The sequence below is a fragment of the Oryctolagus cuniculus genome, chromosome 7 (genome assembly GCF_964237555.1).
Source record: "Oryctolagus cuniculus chromosome 7, mOryCun1.1, whole genome shotgun sequence".
Lineage (NCBI taxonomy): Eukaryota > Metazoa > Chordata > Mammalia > Lagomorpha > Leporidae > Oryctolagus > Oryctolagus cuniculus.
In genome coordinates this window covers 48893314-48913209 of record NC_091438.1, presented here as the reverse complement: position 1 = coordinate 48913209, position 19896 = coordinate 48893314, and the positions used below count along the sequence as shown (strand labels likewise).

At 46.5% G+C, this 19896-nt stretch overlaps 1 protein-coding gene and 1 long non-coding RNA gene across 4 annotated transcripts; one reads left to right on the top strand and one right to left on the bottom strand.

Moving 5' to 3' along the window:
• Positions 1 to 3255: 3255 nt before the first annotated feature.
• On the top strand, positions 3256 to 18494 carry LOC127493758 (uncharacterized). Of its 3 annotated transcripts, none has more exons than XR_011390458.1 (4): positions 3256 to 3298; positions 5166 to 5332; positions 7811 to 17386; positions 18060 to 18494. It is a non-coding gene; the product is annotated as an uncharacterized lncRNA (long non-coding RNA). The 3 variants fall into 3 exon arrangements; XR_011390459.1 differs by lacking the exon at positions 3256 to 3298 and having other exon boundaries at positions 5318 to 5332; positions 7811 to 9599; positions 9805 to 17386; XR_011390460.1 differs by lacking the exon at positions 3256 to 3298 and having other exon boundaries at positions 5217 to 5332; positions 8905 to 17386.
• Positions 10995 to 14649, bottom strand: TXNIP (thioredoxin interacting protein). The gene is made up of 8 exons (XM_002715643.5): positions 14400 to 14649; positions 13855 to 13927; positions 13592 to 13739; positions 13377 to 13479; positions 12980 to 13236; positions 12737 to 12893; positions 12471 to 12622; positions 10995 to 12345 (listed from the first exon to the last, which is right to left on the bottom strand). Exons 1-8 carry the CDS (start codon positions 14647 to 14649, stop codon positions 12310 to 12312), a joined length of 1176 nt encoding a protein of 391 aa, XP_002715689.1. The 3' UTR covers positions 10995 to 12309.
• Positions 18495 to 19896: the final 1402 nt, after the last annotated feature.

The window sequence follows — 19896 nt, the reverse complement described above, 5'->3', positions numbered from 1 at the left end:
GACTTCTAGCTCCCACACCGCAGGGTGATACCAGTCTACCCACAAAAGTCCAGATCTACCCACAAAAGTCCAGATGCTCCTGAGAACAAAGGCAGGACACATCCACTTTTGCTGACCTCCTGCCATCCACTGGATTTCCCCACCCTATTTTCAGCCCAGGAGGCTAAAGATACCTCAGGCAGCTAGCCAGTCCTTTCCAAGAACTGCTTCAGCCAAGTAGCAGGAAGATCAGCAATTTTGTCAATTAGCAAGAAAGGAGACAAACCCCGAAGCAGAGTTCAAGGTCACCATCTGCAAGCTATGTTAGACCCTTGGAGTGAGGATGCTAATACGTCGAGAGGCACACCCCAGAGACTCAGACTCCAGACCAGCTGATGCAAAAGCAAGAGGATTTATTTGTCATCTGCGCAGATGGGCCTCCTGAACTCGGGAGTCCAGAGAGTGCCCCCAGCACAAAGCCACACGGTTTATATACCCGCAGCGACCAATCAAAAGCACTATAGAGTCCATGCACACAGCAGTCCAATCCGCGAGCTGATCATGTAAAGGGAATGCATCTTCTATCCAATCAGCTACGGGATCACATGGGAGGCCATGCACACAGCAGTCCAATCCGTGAGCTGATCATGTGAAGGGCATGCATCCTCTATCCAATCAGCTACGAGAACACATGGGAGGCATGCAACTCGTCGCCATTTTGTTGTTTACTTTTTTAGTAGTTCCTTTCCCTGCCAGCGCCATCTTGTTCACCCTGAGGGGGATGACATCTCGCTCCCTTTGTTCCCCTGGTGGGAGAGCGGCGTCCCACTTCCCACACCGTTATTTGAGTATTAGGAGGCATACAAACTGGGTTAGGTCTTAGCACAGCCAGGCACAAGTGTCGCAGCTAGCTAAGCATAGGGTCCCTTATTTTTATAGCTGCACCTAATTTTAGCTTTGGGGGAAAAAGTTTAGGGCTATAATTTTTAAACTTTAATTTTATTTGGGGCAAAGGTAACTTCTTGTTTTTAATGGTATTGGCTTAGGTCACTCCATCTTGGTTTGATTTTGAAGGTTCTTCAGCTAGAACTCAAATCAAGCAGGCCACCAATAGGTATGTGGCCGAGGAAGAGGTTAGGAGGGCGGGAGCTGCCATCTCCTTTCATGTGAGGGTACTTTAAAAGGTTCATGGAAAATGGAATTTAAAATATTTTTTTGAAAAAATTTTGAAATGTATACATATGAAGTATGTTTAAAAAGATCATAAAAGTGCACATTATTGGGGCTGGTGCTGTGGCGCAGCGGGTTAAAGCCCTGGCCTGAAGCGCCAGCATTCCATATGGATGATGGTTCTAGTCCCGGCTGCTCCTCTTCCAATCCAGCTCTCTGCTATAGTCTGGGAAAGTGGTGGAGGATGGCCCAAGTCCTTGGGCCCCTGCACCTGTGTGGGAGACCCAGAGGAAGCTCCTGGCTCCTGGTTTCAGACTGGTGCAGCTCCGGCCATTGCGGCCATCTGGGGAGTAAACCAGTGGATGGAAGACCTCTGTCTCTGTCTTTCCCTCTATCTATAACTCTTTCAAATAAATAAATCTTTTTTAAAAAAAGGAAATGCATATTATTTAAAATCTATGCTGGAGCCAGCATTGTGGCATAGTGGGCTAAACTGCTGCCTGCGATGCCAGCATCCCATATGGGCCTGGCTCATGTCTCGGTTGCTCCACTTCCAATCCAGCTGTCTGCTAATGCGCCTGAGAAAGCATCACCCTGCACCCACATGGAGACCCAGAGGAGGCTCCTGGCTCCTGGCTTTGGCCTGGCAGAACACCAGCCATTGTGCCATTTGTGGAGTGAGCCAGTGTATGGAAGATCTCTCTGTCTCTCCTTCTCTTTCTGTAACTCTGCCTTTCAAATGAATATTTAAAAAAAAAAAACAACAAAAATATGCATGGATTTCAAAATATTTTGCACCAAAAACAACATATTTTAATTCCATTTTTCCATGAAATTTTTTAAGGGCCCTTGTATGTCACATTTGGCCAGAAGACAGAAAAGAGAAATTGTCTAGACAGAATTGCTCAGTTAGTTAATTTGGCCAGACCAGGGGAGACTTCTACTCTACTGACCTTTCCCCAGCTGAAGTCTGCCTTTTCTCCAAGGTCATTTGGGACCACAGAGCTGAAAATAAGGAGTTCTAGTTTCCTGGCATTGCCTCAGAAAAGACTTTGGGAGCTGGCGCTGTGGCACAGCGGGTTGAAACCCTGGCCCGCAGTGCTGGCATCCTATATGGACACCGGTTCTAGTCCCGACTGCTCCACTTCCAATCCAGCTTTCTGCTATGGTCTAGGAAAGCAGTAGCAGACAGCCCAAGTCCTTGGGCCCCTGTGCCTGCATGGGAGACCTGGAAGAAGTTCTTGGCTCCTGGCTTCAGATCGGCACAGCTCCAGCCACTGCAGCCAATTGAGGAGTGAACCAGTGGATGGTCTCTCTCTCTCTCTCTCTCGTTCTTGCTCTTGCTCTTTCAAATAAATAAAATAAATCTTTTGTTGTTGTTGTTTGTTTGTTTGACAGCTAGAGACAGTGAGAGAGAGAGAAAGGTCTTCCTTCCATTGGTTCACCCCCTAAATGGCCGCTACAGCCAGAAGCCAGGTTCTTCCTCCTGGTCTCCCATGCGGGCGCAGGGGCCCAAGCACTTGGGCCATCCTCCACTGCCCTCCTAGGCCACAGCAGAGAGCTGGACTGGAAGAGGAGCAACTGGGACTAGAACTAGTGCCCATATAGGAATCCAGAGCCACAGGTGGAGGATTAGCCAAGTGAGCCATGGCGCCGGCCCCTAAAATAAATCTTAAAAAAAAAAAAAAAAAAGGAAAGACAAGACTTTGCCTAAATCCAGCAGGCCTTAATTTGCCTCTTCGTATCCTAGAGAGAAGAGAGGGTCCTCCTCCTCCCAAGGCAACCCTAGTGGGAGTCAGTGGGAAGACGCTGATCCAACCCTGCCTGCAGGACTGGAGAGGAAAGAATCCAGGATTCCTCAGATCCGATCCTGATCCAGGCCGGGAGGGCTGCTATCCCCATGACTTTGGAGTCTGGGACTATTCTCCATTCTCAAATCTCCCTCCTCCCAGGATCCTCAGCTGTGAACGTAAGCCTCAAAACTTAGAGCCTTGCCCCTTCCTGAAAGATCCTCATTGTGTGATTCCATCTCTCTCCATGTACGGTTTAGGAAAGCAGAAAGATCCAAATTCTAAATTCTGTCTCTAACATTCTTTGTCATTCGCAGGGCAGCGCTGATAGTCTTGGAATAGGAGGGAGCTGGTTCAAGGTGGGAATGGGGGAGAAGCTCACCTAAACTGGGGACGCAGGTTATAGGGAGAATGGTGGAGGCCAGGCTGCACAGGGAAAGCAGCCCTGGTGCTCGTTCTTCGTATGTTCTGCTACAGCAGGAGATGTAGGCGTTTTGGAGCAGAAATTCCATCTTGTGAGGTCACCAAGTTAATGCTTTTACCTCTTTTGTGTCAGGCAGAGTGGTGAAAGGAAATGAAACAAAGAAGGGCCTAGTGGGAGAAAGGGCAAACGCTAACCAGCCCTTTCCGAAGTCCTCCGTTTCCTTTCTCCAAGCCTCTTTCCTGGCACCTGGACAGCTTTCCTGTCCAACCACACTTGGCTGCCCACAGCCCCTCACCTCTCCCTTACTTGGCTTAGCTCCTCTTTTGGGTCTTGTTTTCTACGCTGAGCCACTACTCTAACACCTGTCCGGAGAGATCAGGGATAACTCCAACTTCCCAGGAACTGGACTGGGACAGGCCTGACTGAGGAGCTTGGGACCAGGAGGCAGACTTATCACTCAGACTAATTTTTTTTTTTTAATATTTATTTATTGGGACCCATGTTGTGGCACAATGGGTTAAGCTGTTATCTGTGATACCAGCATCACATATCAGCACAGGTTCGGGTTCTGGCTTTTCGATGTCTGATCCAGCTCCCTGTTAATGTACCTGGGAAAGCAGTAGAAGACAGCCCAAATGGTTGGGCCCCTGCCACTCACACGGCGACCCGGATGGAGTTCTGGGCTCCTGGCTTCGGCCTGGCCCAGCCTCAGCTGTTGTGATCACTTGGCGAATGAACCAGTGGATGGAAGAGCTCTCTCTCTTTGAAAATCAGAGCAACAGAGGGAGATCTTTTATCCTCTGGTTCACCCCCCAAATGGCCTCAACTGGTCTGAGCCAAGACAAAGCCAGAAGTCAGAAACTCCATCCTGGTCACCCATATGGATGGAAGGTACCCAAATACTGAGCCATCTTCTGCTGGCTTCCCATGCACCTGGAGAGAAGCTGGCTTGGAAGTGGAGCGGCAGGAACTCCGTCTAGCACTCCATTATGGGTTGGCAGAGTCACAAGCAGGGCCACAGCGCTGACCCCATTCAGACTCATTCTCATCTCGCAGATTCTTTTCTTCTTGGCTTTCTCTGCACGCCTTTATCTCCTCTCTTTGTCATGTCATGTTATACATTGTTGCTTAAATTGGCTTATTCTTGAAATGACGTTTTAAGGTTTATTTGGAGCCATAGAATACATTTGGCACATCTTCTCAAATGTCTGTTTTACTTTAAGATTTAGTTGGGAAAAAAGAATGATTTGGTTGGGGAGATAAACTACTTTTATACTAAAACCAACCCAAATATATTATGCAGGATTTATCAAAATTTGTGCTTTTTAGATACAAAATATAAGTAACATCAAAGACATTTCTGGTTTGTGCTGGCTACTTTGGAATGCTCTTGGAGCCTTAGAGAAAAATGGTTCACTGTCCTGAATCTTAGAAGAAATGCTTGAGAAGCTCTACTTACAGCTGGTTCACTCCCCAAATAGCTGCAATGGCTGGAGCTGAGCAGATACGAAGCCAGGAGCCAGGAGCTTCCTCCAGGTCTCCCATGTGGGTGCAGGGGCCCAAGTACCTGGGCCATCATCCTTTGCTTTCCCAGGCCATAGCAGAGCTGGATCGGAAGTGGAGCAGCTGGGACTCAAACCAGCAGCCACATGGGATGCCGGCACGGCAGGCAGTGGCCCCATCCATTATGCCGCAGCGCCGGCCCTTCAATTCAATTTTTTTAAAGAGAAGAACTATAAATGTTTCTGAAAATCTGCAAGCTGGTTCAGTCCATGGGCCTTCTGTTTGCTGTTCTGGCTTAGAGTTTCCTCCAGCTGTGCTTCAGTTCACCAACTTCTGCTAAAATCAAGATGCAGGAAGAGAAACAAGAATCACAAATGATCTCCCTTCCCCAATTCATCTCCCCTCTTGCTTCGCATTGATCTTGGAGCACTTGTATCAGGAATTCCCTTCTCCAACAACAGAGCAGGTAGGCAATATCAGAACAGCTTCTGAGATACAGGAAAAAGTAAGGGGGAGAGGAGGAAGTAGTCTTTAGATATAAAAAAGTATCCATTCTAAAGAGAAGGCCAGGGGCTGAAGCTGTGGCATAGTAGGTAGAGCTGCCACCTGCAGTGCTGCCATCCCATATGGGTGCTGGTTCAAGTCCCGGCTGCTCCATTTCTGATCCAGCTCTCTGCTATAGCCTGGGAAGCAGTAGAAGATGACCCAAGTCCTTGGGCCCCTGCACTCACATGGGAGACCCAGAGGAAGCTCCAGGCTCCTGGCTTAAGATTGGTACAGCTCTGACCATTGCAGTCATTTGGGGAGAGAACATGTGGATGGAAGACCTCTCTCTCTCTCTCTCTGCCTCTACTTCTCTAACTCTGCCTTTCAAATAAACAAATAAATCTTTAAAAATAAAAATAAAAACTTAAAAAAAAAGTGAAGGCCAAGGGAAGATGGAACCTAAATAGATCTACAGGGATCTGGAGTTTTGAACAGAAAGCTAAATTTCCACAGAACTGGAAGGTAAGGCAAGCATGAAAGAACAGGAATAGTGAGACTTATGAGAACAGGAGCCAAAGGATTCACGGTGAGTCTGTGTAGACGAAGGAAGCAGCCAGAATTAGACAGGTGAGGTGGAGAGGGAGTGGTCTCCAACCACAGAGCCATATAAGGGGAGCACAGTTCTCATGCCCCTAACACCTCATTCCTTCCTAGTGACTGAAATCTTTCTGTCCATCTGTACAGGGAGCTAAAAATAAACAAGCTGGGCACTTGGCCAGACGCTTCCAAGAACCTGTTTACTGACCATTTGATTTACTTGGAGAGGTCTAGTCAGCAGCTCCATCACCCAGCAAGGACTGACAATGGACCCAGCTCGAGGTCCCAGGACACCAGGCACGTGGAATTCATAATCCTGTCCTCACGCTGTCCTCATCTTCCTTCTCCCATCATTCCATTGCTTGGAGATAACCAATCAGTTGGTGGTCAGAAGAATCCTAGTCTTCAGAGTCTTTCCATTCTTTCCTTCTTATGTAACAGGCCCAACCAAGAGTAGGGGAGGATCGAGCTGAAGGAAAGTTAAGGATAGAACAAGAATAGCCTAACGAGGCTAAGCCAGGCCTCATCAGTGGGCTCACTGCCAGTGACCTTTGTGCTACTCAGTCTAGTCCACCTCAAGGAAGAACGTCAAAGGAGACACAAGACCTTGGAAAAAGACATTTTGTAGTGTAGCATTGTGAATCCAGCACTTTCTGTTTCTTAGTTTATCATGCCAACTGGAAGCTTTTCCCTGAATTTGTATCCTGCAAAGTTAAGAAAGCCCAGTTAATTTCCAGAAGGTGACAGGCTTAATCCATGGGCCTGGGAAGCACACTGGGAGTGTGAAAGAGAAAACCCTGGTTCTCCCAGATCTGTACCGTGAGATGCCGAGTGTATGTATAGAAGGCCTGTTCTGGCCCGGGGAGGGAGGAGAATCCCAGCAGTGAACTGCCTTCCCCTGCCATATTAACTCCAGGCTGAGTCAGCTCCTATACACTGGTGTCTTCCCAGGATTATTTTGTTTCCCTAACGCAGGAAGGAAATCAAGAGGAGCAAAGGGAGAGAGCCTTATCTGATAGGTCTGAGAGAGAGCTGTGGTTGGGACATGACTGGGAGTAAATTATTCAAAGTGATGATGAATATGTCTTTGCATTTTCTTTTTAAATTTTTTATTAATTTATTTGAGAGGAGGGGAGTGGAGAGAGAGAGGAGAGAGAGAGAGAGAGAGAGAGAGAGAGATTGCTTCCATCTGCTGGTGTAGTCCCCAAGTGCATGCAATGGCTGGGTTTGGGCTGAAGCCAGGAGGCAGGAACTTAATTAATCCTGATCTCCCATATGGGTTGCAGGGATCCAAGTACTTGAACCATCACCACTGCTTCCAGGGTGTGCATTAGCAGGTAGCTGGAATCAGAAGTGGAGCCAGGACTCCAACTCAGACATTCTGATGGGGGATGCAAGTGTCCCCTGCATCGTCCCAACGGTGGCACCAAATGCCCACTCCTCCCTCTTTTATTGTAAGTACCAATCACTTAGTTTCTTTCTTTCTTTCTTTTTTTAATTTGACAGGTAGAGTTATAGACAGTGAGAGAGAGAGACAGAGAGAAAGGTCTTCCTTCCATTGGTTCACTCCCCAAATGGCCACTACGGCCGGAGCTATGCCTATTTGAAGCCAGGAGCCAGGTGCTTCCTCCTGGTCTCCCATGTGGGTGCAGGGTCCAAGCACTTGGGCCATCCTCCACTGCACTCCCGGGCCACAGCAGAGAGCTGGACTAGAAGAGGAGCAACCAGGACTAGAACCTGGCACCCATATGGGATGCCAGCGCCACAGGCGGAGGAGTAACCAAGTGAGCCACGGCGCTGGCCCCAGTTGCCTTTGTTCTAATATTAACACTTCACATATAATTTTTGTTTGTTTTCAAAGGCAGAGTGGCAGAAAGAGAGAGAGGGAGAGACAGGGAATCTTCCATCTGCTGATTCACTACCCCAAATGGTGGCAGTAGCCTGAGCGGGCCCAGCCAAAGCCAAGAACTCCACCCAGGTCTCCTCCATGGCTGGAAGGGACTCAGTTCTTGTGCTGTCACCTGCTGCCTCCCAGGTATGTAAGCAAGAAGCTGAAATGAAGAAGAAGTGGAGATGGGATTCGATCCGAGGCACTCTGATGTGGGATGTGGGTATCCCAAGTGGTGACTTAACTTGCTGCACGGCACCTGCCCTACATATATGTTTTAATCCTCACAGTCTTCTGAAGGTACTACTGTTATTCCCTATTTAAGAAAAAAATTTTTAAAAATGTTTATTTATTTGAAAATCAGAGTTAGAGAGAAGGAGAGACAGAGAGAAATCTTCCATCTGCTGGTTCATTTCCTAAATGGCCACAACAGCTGGGTTTGGGCCAGGCTGAAGCTAGGAAGCTTCTTCTGGGTCTGCCATGCAGGTGCAGGGGCACAAGGACTTGAGCCATCCTCCACTGCCTTCCCAGGTGCATTAGCAGGGAGCTGGATCCAGAAGAGGAGCAGCTGGGTCTTAAACTGGCAACTACATGGCATGCCAATGTCACAGGGGTAGGCTTAACCTGTTATGTGGCCCCTATTATTCCGATTATACAAATGAATTTTGCACAGAAGGACTTAACAACCTTCCCAAGGTCACACAACTTTTTAAGTAGTAGGAACAGGACTTGAATTTAGAAAATTTGGCTATAGGGTTCATGCGCTTAACTACAACACTATCCCTGCTCTCCTTAATAGTATAGGAAGGTTAATCCCCAAACATTTTCCAGGTTCTACACTCACTGATTGGGTGAGGACCTGCAAACTCAGGATGGGTAGCCATCTCTGAAATAGTTTTTCAACTTAGGAAATGGAGGTGGATGTGTGGTCAGAACAAAAAAGGAACAAAATCTTACGGTCTCCCAGTCCAGAACTGTTGTAGTCAGGGTGCTTGGGTCAGGTACTGTGGCTTTTGGAGGGTCAGTAAACATTTTCCTTTCTACTTTATGCATCCCAACACTTACAGGTGGTCCGAGGAAAGACCTCTAGGAGGGTCTGCAGTCTGTTGAGTCAGGCAGAGACCCCTGCTTCACTGCACTTCATGTCCATCAGCTCCTGTGTGACTGGTCTTTGCTCGCTCAGATCCTCTCCAATGCTCACGCCAAGCGAGATCTTATTTCCAGTCTTTTCTGAGGTATCAGGGTAGCCAAGTTCCCGGGTTTGGAATTACCTTTTTCATGTTAATTAATTTCCTTTAGTTCTTTTATTTCTTTAGTTTTCTTTCTGAGTTGTCTCAGATCTTCCTAAACCAGAGTGGACCTCATGAATAAATGATACTCAGAACTGACTCTCCTCTAATGGCTACGTGTCTATGAAGGGTACAGCTTCTTAAAAATTGAGAGGCACGTGAGAAGAGCATGGGAAAATAAGCCCCCAAATATCCACCCACTCAAGTGGGGAAACAGCTGCGCCAGCACCGAGGCAAGTGTACTTCAGCTAGTTTATGCAGAAAACGCCCGGGGTGAGCTGGAGTTGTGCATCGAAGGAAGCAGTGTGGAGCCTTCCGCGCCCTCACACAGCGATGGGTTTCCTGCGGAGAAACAGCTCCAGCGGCTGCTTCCTGCCTCAGGTTTTGCTGCACTGCTCAGTGCCACAGTCACCAGTCACACGAAACTGTTATTAAAAATTTAGTGCGTCAGTCAAGGGAGCCACATTTCAGAGGTAAGTAGCCATGGGTGGTTAGTAGCTACTGTGCTGGAAAACAGATACAGAATGTTTCTGTCGTCATAGAAAGTTCTAGAGGATGGGGCTGGATTGGGGTACTAGGGTGTCAGGAGGGGATGCACACATCACGGTCCCCCAAGTCTCTGAAGGGGCCATGGTGTTAGTTATGTGTCCTCTCCCTGCCATTCCCTTTTCGTATCAGGTACCAGTGGCCAGACTGTGGATGCCAGCAGTGCTCCTGCCTCTCCGTCTCTCCGTCTCTCCATCCCTTTGTCTTGCCCTCTGGGCGGCTCTTGTCCTTGCTCTACCCTTCAGTCCCTGGAAAACAGGCTGCAGGTAAAAACTTTTCCATCAACTTTGACCTAATTTCCTGGTCACAAATTCCAAGGGGAGGTGCCACTAAAAATTCCTGAACAGGTGAGGAAGGGGTGGGGTGCAGTCACCATGGCGACAGGGAACACTAGAGAATGATATATTGATAATGAAAAAACAGTCAAAGAGGGTCAGGAGAAGATAGCAAGAGTTACAGAGAATGAAAAACAAACAAACAATTCAGTGGAAAAGGATCAACTTCACTTTGTGTTTCAATTCACACCGATTTTATATAGAACTCTGGGAGCCCAGTATTAGGAATTGGTATGTGGAAATCCATAAAAAAACAAAGTAATGGTCAGAACTGCACCTGTGTCAGAAGATCTAAATCACCAAGTATTATGTGTTACCCTCTGCCATCTCAGAATTTCTCAAAAATCAATTAAAGTGAAATCACGAGATCAGCCTGTTGTTACACCCCTAAGGAAGACATAGAAACTGCCAAGGCATATCCTAATTGAGCGTAGGGTTGTGTATTCAGCAAACATTTACTGGGTTATATTGTATGCTTGGCCAGAAACCAGGCTACAAACTACAGAAATTAAAAAAAAAAAAAAGTAGCTGCTTCCAACGATTTTGATACTTCTAAGTAAGCTCTTAGAAGTCTTAGTTATTCTTGTCAGTACATAAACTAAGTATACCAGGTTTATACTGGGAAGAAACCCTATGATGAAACCGTTATGAAAAAGAAAAACCTCGACCCTTTCCTTCCCAATCTCCTCATAAACCTTGTATCCCCGAATTTCAGCAATTCATGAACTGAGTAATGATTAGCTACGGATGCGTCAACTAGCTTAGCCCACCAGCAGTTCCCATTACAGTTCTTTGTAAATTGGGAAGACCAGACTTGTTCAAATTCCTTCTCTCTTCACATCCCCAAGCCCCCCCAGACTTCAGGATCAACAGCGAGTGTTCTCTCCACAAGTTTTGGGGGAGTTTTTTGTGAAGTGGGGGAAAGTTGTTTCAGGATGCCTTCTAAGAACTGCTCCAATGCTGAATCACAGACAAGAAGAAAAACACTTTTTTGCCATTAAAAATTTTTTATTTTTTACAAATGCCCCACCTGGGGTGAAAAATATATTTGGTTACATACAAAATATAGATTTTATCATACAAAAAGATACACAATTAAAATACAAAAACACAAAGTGAAAACACCTTCAGCTCACATACTTTCTGGCTGTATTTCTCAGAAAAGGGTGGCGCTCAGTGCTCTGACACAGGACAGCGAACAAAGTGCTATGGCTGATGCGGACTGACCAAACGCTAAGGGTGCAGAGGACCTGAGTGAAGACTTGCCCTCCAGTTTCTCATGGCAGTGTCTGGAGGCCCTCTGATACAGAGTTCCACCTTAGGTTTGGAGAGTCACAGTGGGCAAGGTTTTATAAAACAGCAACCTTTTCATAGGATTAGAGTGTCAGAATCATGTCATTCTGTACACTGGGACACAGTCTCTAACTTTTTTTTTTTTTTTTTTTTTTGGCCATTGTGCTTATCCCTAGAGACATAGATCAGTTGTAGCTTAATTTGCAATGAGAAGAAAAAAAATGTTTGACAGAACTAAAGTGCTAAGAGTATCACCTTAGAATCAATTCCAAGGAGTCACATAAAAAGAAAAACATTCTCCTATAAGAAAATGTTTCCATAGGAGTCACAGTGCAATAGGCTCTAAAAATGGCTTTTAAGACCTTTGGTGGAGCATAGTTACTACTGCTTTAAGCCAGGTAAAAGTACATTCTAAGCAAAGATAACCTTACAGCAGCTTCTTTTAATTCACAGGGAAGTTCTCTCCAAAGCTCAAACCAAACCAGCCTTGCAGGGTTTTTCTTTATTTCCCATTAAAGGAAAAAGGGAAACACTGATTTTAAGAACCTCCTCTTCCCAAAGTTTTGGCCATGATTCTTTTCATTTTGCCACTTTGCTAAAAAAATGACTCCATCTCACATGGCACGTTAGTTCAAGGTCTCATGTTGTTACAACGAACTATTGTCTCTCCCAAAACCACCTTGGGAAGACCTCACCAAAAGGCCATTTACATCCCTGACTCAATTAGTGAAATGCCTCAAGAACAGCTGAGAAAACAGGCTGGGCCTGAATCACTCGGAACTGTCTTTTCGAACCCACCCAGCAAACACTCCTGTATTACATTGTGCTGGCTGACGACGAGTCTGCACCTTTAAGGCCCAAGAGACTGCCTGCTGATCACCTCCTACATTAGGAGGTCAGAGGCTGGGGAGGACCCACACCCCAGTGCAGAGACTAAGTCTCTGAAAAACCAGTCCAGGAAGAGAGGCAGAAAGAAACAAGTGGGTACAGCTGCTCTTCTTCCACGTGTTCACTGCACATTGTTGTTGAGGATGCAGGGATCCACCTGGGAGCAAGAAAGAAGAGATCATTTCAGTATGTGTAAGAACTATAAAGAACCTGTGTAACACTCCAAGTCAATTTCCTACAGAGGCCTCAGAACAAATGAACAGTACAAATGACAGTTCTCACCTCTGTGTAAGTGGGTGGTGGCATGAACTTGAACTCAGGAGCATACATGAAAATAGGACTGTCTTGAGCGCCATCCACATCATCCAGCAGAGGAGTGGTGGGACTCTCCAAACGGTGATCTTCAGGAATAACATCCATATAGCAAGGGGGTGCTAGAAAAAAGAAACAGGGGGGTAAGCAGCCTGACCAAAAATAACACTGGGTGACAGCCATTTTACAAACCCAAGCAGAGCAGAGGGGAGGAGAAGACACTGGAGTTTGCTCACCTTCTGGGGTATCTGGGATGTTCAAATCTATCCAACTCATTTCAGAGCTGGTTCGGCTGGCCATGCTGGACGTCCGGCTGCTCAGACCTGACCTGCTCCCTATGACCAGCGGTAAGTCAAGGACGACTTTTTTGGAGCCAGGGACACTAATGTAGATCTAAAAGGAAGATGACCGTTTATTAGACAAGAGGTCTAGGGAACACATGACTGCTGGAGCACATCATCAGGAGCCACCCTACTCACCAGTAAGGAATATTCCACTCGAAGGATGTTGCAGCCCAGGATGGAAGGCCTGATTTTCTGCACCCGAAGGCTCTTGCCACGCCATGATGCACATGTCCCTGAGATGATATGATTGCCTCTGACTGATGACAACTTCTCAGTCAGCACCTTCGTCTGGCCATTGGCAAGGTAAGTGTGGCGGGCCACGATGGCCGCTTTGGGGACCACGATGCGGGAACATGTATTCTCAAAATCAGCGTGGATGGAAATGTCATCACCTAGCCACGAGAAGGAAGGCAACATTATCAACTGATCCTCAGCACCATCTCAGATGCTTCCTCTGTCCCATCCCATGTCCTGCAGCCACACCCACATTTCTGTTGTACTCTTCTACCCATTCTGAGTATTAGGTTTTTACCTTCACAGAATCCTTTTCTGTCAATTCGAGCAGAGACAGACACTCGCCCATCAGGAATGAACATGCAGGAAACTTTCTTCTCCTTTTTAGCAGACACAGGTGCCTATGGAGAAGGGGAGGGAAAAAGCTGTTTTAAGATGCCTCAATAGAACACCTAATATAATTAGGTACCACTCCTGTGACCCAAGAGAACTGACTCTTAAAATGAGCCTCACCATTAAATCCGGGGTATTGACATCCACAAGGTCCATCACTTCAAAGCGTTTCTTTGTTTCTTGAGTTGGCTGGCTGGGGCGATCAAGAAAAGCCTTCACCCAGTAGTCTACACAACCATATTTTCCTTTGAAGGATGTTCCCAGGGGCCTGTGTCAGGAAAAAGTAAACAATTATTTTTAAAAAGCTCCCCAAGAACAGTTAAGATATCAGAGGAGGGGGAGATTGTTAGAAGAGCCCAAAGATGCATGTAGCTAATGCCTACCCTTCGGGAAGCTCAAAGCCGAACTTGTACTCATATTTGTTTCCAGGTCTCATGATCACCATCTCATTCTCACCTGGAGAGAGAGAAAAGCAAGGAACCATTAGGTTTTATGTTACACTAAAATGCACCTGTGTGATAAGGGACATTCAGGCAGCATGCAAGGTATCTTAGTACTCCCATTTTCATCCCTTGTATTCTTCAATGAGAGACTGATGCATTTTGTTGCAAAGTCCTCCAATGTAGAGAGGCAGGACAGTTACCCTACTAACATGTCCAACAGCAAGCAAGCCAAGAATAAGCAATTTATGCACACAGACATCTTTAAACATGGGGGGGAATACCCTCCCTATCACCTCCACAGCACAGAATCCCCCCAAAACTGTACAGACCACCCTTTCTGGAGGGTGTGGGGGGTGTTCCCAAAACAAAACAAAAAACTAAACCAAACCAAATCAAGGAACTTAAAACATTACGTATCTGCTCCACTTACTCAATTCTCTTCCACAACCAGCCTCTAACCTCCAGCGAGGAGCCAGGCCGCTTACCTGTGGGCTGGTCCTCCAGGAGGAGGGTGTCTTCGTAGCGCAGGTAGTCCAAGCTCTGTTTGCACTGCTGGGACCCCTGCATCCAGAGGACTTTAGCCACTCCGCAAGCCAGGATCCTGACGGCTTTGACCCGAGTGACTTCGCACACCTCCACTATCACCCGGCCGGCCACCTTCTCCCCACTGCCATACACTTTCTCGGGGTCGTTGAAGACCACCTCAAAAGACTTGATCTTCTTGAACATCACCATGATGGGGCAGAGTTGACGCCCAAGTCAAAAATGAGGCACGGGGTACCCACAGCCCCAAATCCAAACTTCTTTGCAGTAAGTTATTTCACTCCTCCTAAGGAATAAGAGTGTCCTTAGGCAGGCTGTGTTTAAACACAAAATAAAACACAAGCAACAGATGAATCTTAATTAAATTTTAGAAAAGGTGTCCAGAATTTTCTAAGCTGCCAAGAGATTTCAAAAAAAAAAAACCAAGTTCTTTTCTTATTTTTCCCTAACAGCTGGAGGAGCGCTCTCGCCGGGGAGGCTAACAGCACCCCATGTGAAAAGAGCAGAGAAAGGTTTCTACCGCGAGCCGGAAACCGCTCTATATAGTTGTGGGGCTGGCGGAGCCACGCGAGCGCCGGCCTAGGAGCTCGTGCTGCCCTCGTGCACAGCGCTCTCATTGGTTGCCTGTCCTTGTTTACCAGGAGCCTGCCCAATCAGAGAGCTCACAGCGGCGCGTGGACACGGTGTGCTCCTGGCGGGGAAAATGGTTGTTGTGCACGGCGGCGCGGCGGCGCAGGGAGGAGGGGGCGGAGGAGCGAGGGGGGCTGAGAGGGTGGTGGGCGTCCTAGCGGTTTCTCTCGGGCCGGCTGGGAGGAGGGTCCCTATTGCCCTGAAGCCTAGTAGGGCAAGTGGGCTTTGGAGGGCGGGTGTGGACGCTTCTGGTCTGGCCGCGGCTTTTTGTGGTAAAAGGAAAAAGTGCTTATGAGGGAATTTCATGCCTAGTCTTAGCCAGTGCAGTTAATTTAGAGGCGAGTGTTTACTCCTGGCGCCCAAGTCGCAAGTCTGTGAAAATGAATCCCTTTGCTCCAGGAATACCTAAGGATTGGGACAGAGGGCAGAGAGTGCGGCTGTTACTACTGTTCAGAAAGTCCCCCTCTCTCCTCTTGGCGCCGCATCTTTAATGAAAAAACAAAAGCTGCTGTCTCTGACGAAAAGTCACTAATTCTGATCCCTCTTCAGTCTCTTCTGGACGTCGGTGTATGGGTGGGAGGTGCCCGCTCCGACCCTCTCCCGCCCCGGGGGGCTCTAGGACCGTGGGCTAGGCTGTTCCTGGTCGCGTGTACCCTCCTTTCTGTTCTCTCTGTTCTCTGGAACGGAAACAGGGCGTGTGCACATCCTGTTGCTTATCCCCTCGTCTCCTCAGTTTCTACCTGCAGGGTCGGGGAACACTTTGTGTTCCCTGCTTACCTCATTACCGGTCTAATGAGGTATGGCCATCAGTCTCTGATAAACTCTCCCTCCCTGCTTCTCCAGGAAAGAAAAATAAAATGGGGGAAAGAAAGGATGCTTCACGCTTCCCTTTCTTCATAAGCTACTTTCGCTCTGCTCTTCATCTACTCCTCCAGCCTACGAAATCAAAGGCACCTCCATAAATCTGTTGCCCCACGCAGCGCTCACGCTGGTGAAAAGCAAGAAAGATCGCCATAATAGAAGTGTCGGTGTAGAGCTAGCCATACCCCTGTTGGAAGGAACAATTTCCTGTGTTTTAAGTGGTTCCCCTCATCCCTCACCCTCGCAAGCTTTTGGAAATCAGAAGAGAAAGAGAAAGAAGGGTGGTCACAGGGCACAGGGCAAGCTAAAGGGAGCCCCAATTTCATTTTGTGTTGATTTCAGTTGGCTGTCAGGTGGGGTTTTCCCTGCTAAATGTAAAATGCCTTGGGAGCTAACTCCTGAGAACTTGTTCTTAAATGTGATAACAACAACTTGTATGCAGAACTGGAGTTCTCTTTTCTTTGATTCACAGAACCCTCATATATCTGTTGGGATGTCACGAGAACGTTACCTCATTTCTTAGGCTGGAAAGAGGAAGATAATGTCCCCAAGCTTTAGACGAGGAAGTAAATAAGAAGCCCGTGAGTGTGTAGAAATCCTACCCTTTCAGCAAAAAGAACGCTATTCACTGCTGTTCCTTCCTCATACACCTTAATTGGGTTGACACCCTGAGGCTAGCAAGTTACAACTCAACCCCAGTATTAAGCAAGCTCAAGAGTCAGACATGAAAACTGTGTTGAAACACACATACACATACTGTATCAAACCCCAGGAACATGTTGATCCTTAGGGTGTGTGGGTTTGAGGTGGCGCCCTGTTCTAGAAAGTTAACCAACTAGGCTTGATTTGTTTTGAGTTGGTCAACACTGTTGACTGAGTTACTGGGGACAGAGTAGTTGAGACTCTAAATTTTGAAAGTTAAAAATTGTGGCTTCCTGGAGTACTTTTAGTTCAGTATGAAAGTATATATAAATATGAAACATTGATTACAACGAAACAGATGACTCAACATTGGTATATTTACAATATGTAAACACATAAATTATGAGGGAATAGGAGGAGGGAAAGATTTTAGTAATGGATCAGAATGGTATTGAATTGGTACATATTAGAGACAAGGGAATGCTGATAATGTATTTATAAGGACATGTGTATAAGGTCTGAATTGTTAAATGTTAAAAATCCTATGGCAAGTCTCTCTCGTTCTGTTTCTCTGAGGCTCCAGTTTCTTCAGTCTTCCCATTTTGCAGAGCTCAGTACAGACCACTTGTTTGCTCTGTGTTGTGCCCAAGTTCCCTTGAATGCCAAGAGACTGTTTTGGCAGCAGCGGCCGCAGCAGCAGCAGCAGCCGCAGCACTACCAGGCCTGGAGCCAAGGCATGTTCTGAAATGGAGGCCTCCTGGACAGAGTTGTTTACAACCTTTCACCTTATAACTCGGTATTCTGATAAAAAACCTGCTCCCCCATTCTTTTTTCCTTAGTTCTTGGGTCAAAGGAAGAAAAAAAATCTTGTAAACTCCTGTTCTGAAACCAGGGTACAAACACTTGTGTTTTATGAGAAAAAAAGGATAGGCCCAGGAAGATCAGTAAAGTAGGGCTCTATCCGGGAGTTTTTCAAGTTAGATCATCCTTACCTGCCCATCTCCACCCCTCCGCACCCTAGTGCCAATAGGAAGCCAACTGGTGATTGTTTATTTGCTTTACTGTAGATCATAGACTAGAGCCAGAGCGCTCACAGAGGGAAGGAAATGCCCTCAGCACTGCATTGCCAGCCAGGGGCAAGGCTCTGATTGCATTTCTCCTTTTTTTAACCTCTAGCCTGACAAACATTCAGAGCTCAACAGCTGTACAGCTCCTGAGGCAAACAAACGCTTTTCTTCATCCTTTTAATCATTTCTGCCACCTCCAGTCTGTAATCTTTCCTTTTACTTTTATCCAACTCTCCCAATTTTTCCTTAAGAAATGGTTTAGTGGTAAACAAGGGTTTGAATGAGAGTGTGAAATTTTAAAACTGCCTGTGTGGTAAGCATAGATTCCAAAACTGTTTGCTTCAAGATAAATTTGTGTTTTATTTCAATTTTCCATGAATTTTTGATGTACCTCGTATGTAGATCCAAGTCATAGATAAATAAGAATGTGTTACTTTCCGGCGGTGACGACCGACCCATGCGAACATGCCTCTCGCAAAGGATCTCCTGCATCCCTCTCCTGAAGAGGAGAAGAGGAAACACAAGAAGAAGCGCCTGGTGCAGAGCCCCGATTCCTACTTCATGGACGTGAAGTGCCCAGGATGCTGTAAAATCATCATGGTTTTCAGCCATGCACCCTGCGCCAAGATGAGTGGGAAACCTTCCCAATAAACACGTTTTGGATATATCCTGTTTGTTGTCTTGTTTAACTGCTAGGAAGTTGCTGCCTCAAGTATTCAGGGACAACCGAAGAGTGGAATACTAGAGTCTCTTGGGGCAAGTGAGTGGCCAAGTACTTAAAAAAAAGTCCATTGGGGACATTTTTATCCACCTAAGCTCATTAAGAGACTATGATTTTGGCCGGCGCCGCGGCTCACTAGGCTAATCCTCCGCCTAGCGGCGCCGGCACACCGGGTTCTAGTCCCGGTTGGGGCGCCGGATTCTGTCCTGGTTGCCCCTCTTCCAGGCCAGCCCTCTGCTGTGGCCAGGGAGTGCAGTGGAGGATGGCCCAGGTGCTTGGGCCCTGCACCCCATGGGAGACCAGGAAAAGCACCTGGCTCCTGGCTCCTGCCATCGCATCGCATCAGCGCGGTGCGCCGGCCGCAGCGCGCTGGCCGCGGCGGCCATTGGAGGGTGAACCAACGGCAAAGGAAGACCTTTCTCTCTGTCTCTCTCTCTCACTGTCCACTCTGCCTGTCAAAAAAAAAAAAAAAAAAAAAAAAGAGACTATGATTTTAAAAAGAAATGGAATACAATATAAACGTTTATATTTTCTTAGTATCAAGAACTGACAGCCTTTATAACACAATTAAACACCTATTTTAATTAAAAAATGTGTTAATTTTATTTTAGAGTTCAAAGTTACCATCTGCATAATTCTGATTCATTGAGCACCTATAATGGGCCAAGTCCTTTAATTATGTCAATAATATTTATAAGATCTGTCATTTAATTGTATCAGTAATATTTATAAGATCATCTGTTATCTTGTTCCAGAAAAGATTTTAGGTTACATTATTTCATTTAGTTCTCACAATACTGTTATTATAGGCTAATTAAATCAGTCTCAAAAGGGTTAAAGAATTTTCCAGAGCTCATAGATTTTTTGTCAGTAGAACAACATCTTGAATCCAGGTCAGACCTATCTAAAGTATGTGCTATACTCTTTCTAATGCATTATCTTGCTTCTTGGTGATTGGACACATAGTATTTTGTTTGATCTTCATAACTTTCTTGAAAAAGATTCAGGTCAAGACTCAGAATTTTATAGTTAAAGAGAACTCTAACAGCATTTTATTTATTTATTTATTTATTTATTTGAAAGACAGTTACAGAGAGAGGTAGAGACAGATGTCTTCCATCCGTTGGTTTACTCCCCAAATGGCCACAATGACAAAGGCTGGCCAAAGCCAGGAGCCAGGAGCTTCTTCCAGGTCTCCCACGTGGGTACAGGGGCCCAAGCACTTGGGCCTTCCTCTGCTGCTTTCCCAGGTGCATTAGCAGGAAGTTAGTTTAGAAGTGAAGCAACCGGGACTCCAACCAGCATCTGTATGGGATGCCAGTGGTGCAGGGCAGGGCATTAACCTGCTGCGCCATAGTGTTGGCCCCATGGGCTTTTTTTTTTTTTAATTTAGCTTTAATTACAGTGGTTCTCCTTATTTGTGGGGGATACATTCCAGTACCCCCAGTGAATACCTAAAACTACAGATAGTAGTGTGCACTACATGTATTGTGTTTTCCCCTATACATACATTACTTA

Excerpts from the sequence above, each read along its gene's own strand:
- TXNIP (XM_002715643.5), bottom strand. The coding sequence starts at position 14,649 with ATGGTGATGTTCAAGAAGATCAAGTCTTTTGAGGTGGTCTTCAACGAC. Across the intron at positions 13,237-13,376 it reads CAGAAAAGGATTCTGTGAAG|GTGATGACATTTCCATCCAC; the intron begins GTAAAAACCTAA and ends TCTCGTGGCTAG. Across the intron at positions 12,346-12,470 it reads CACCACCCACTTACACAGAG|GTGGATCCCTGCATCCTCAA; the intron begins GTGAGAACTGTC and ends TCTTGCTCCCAG.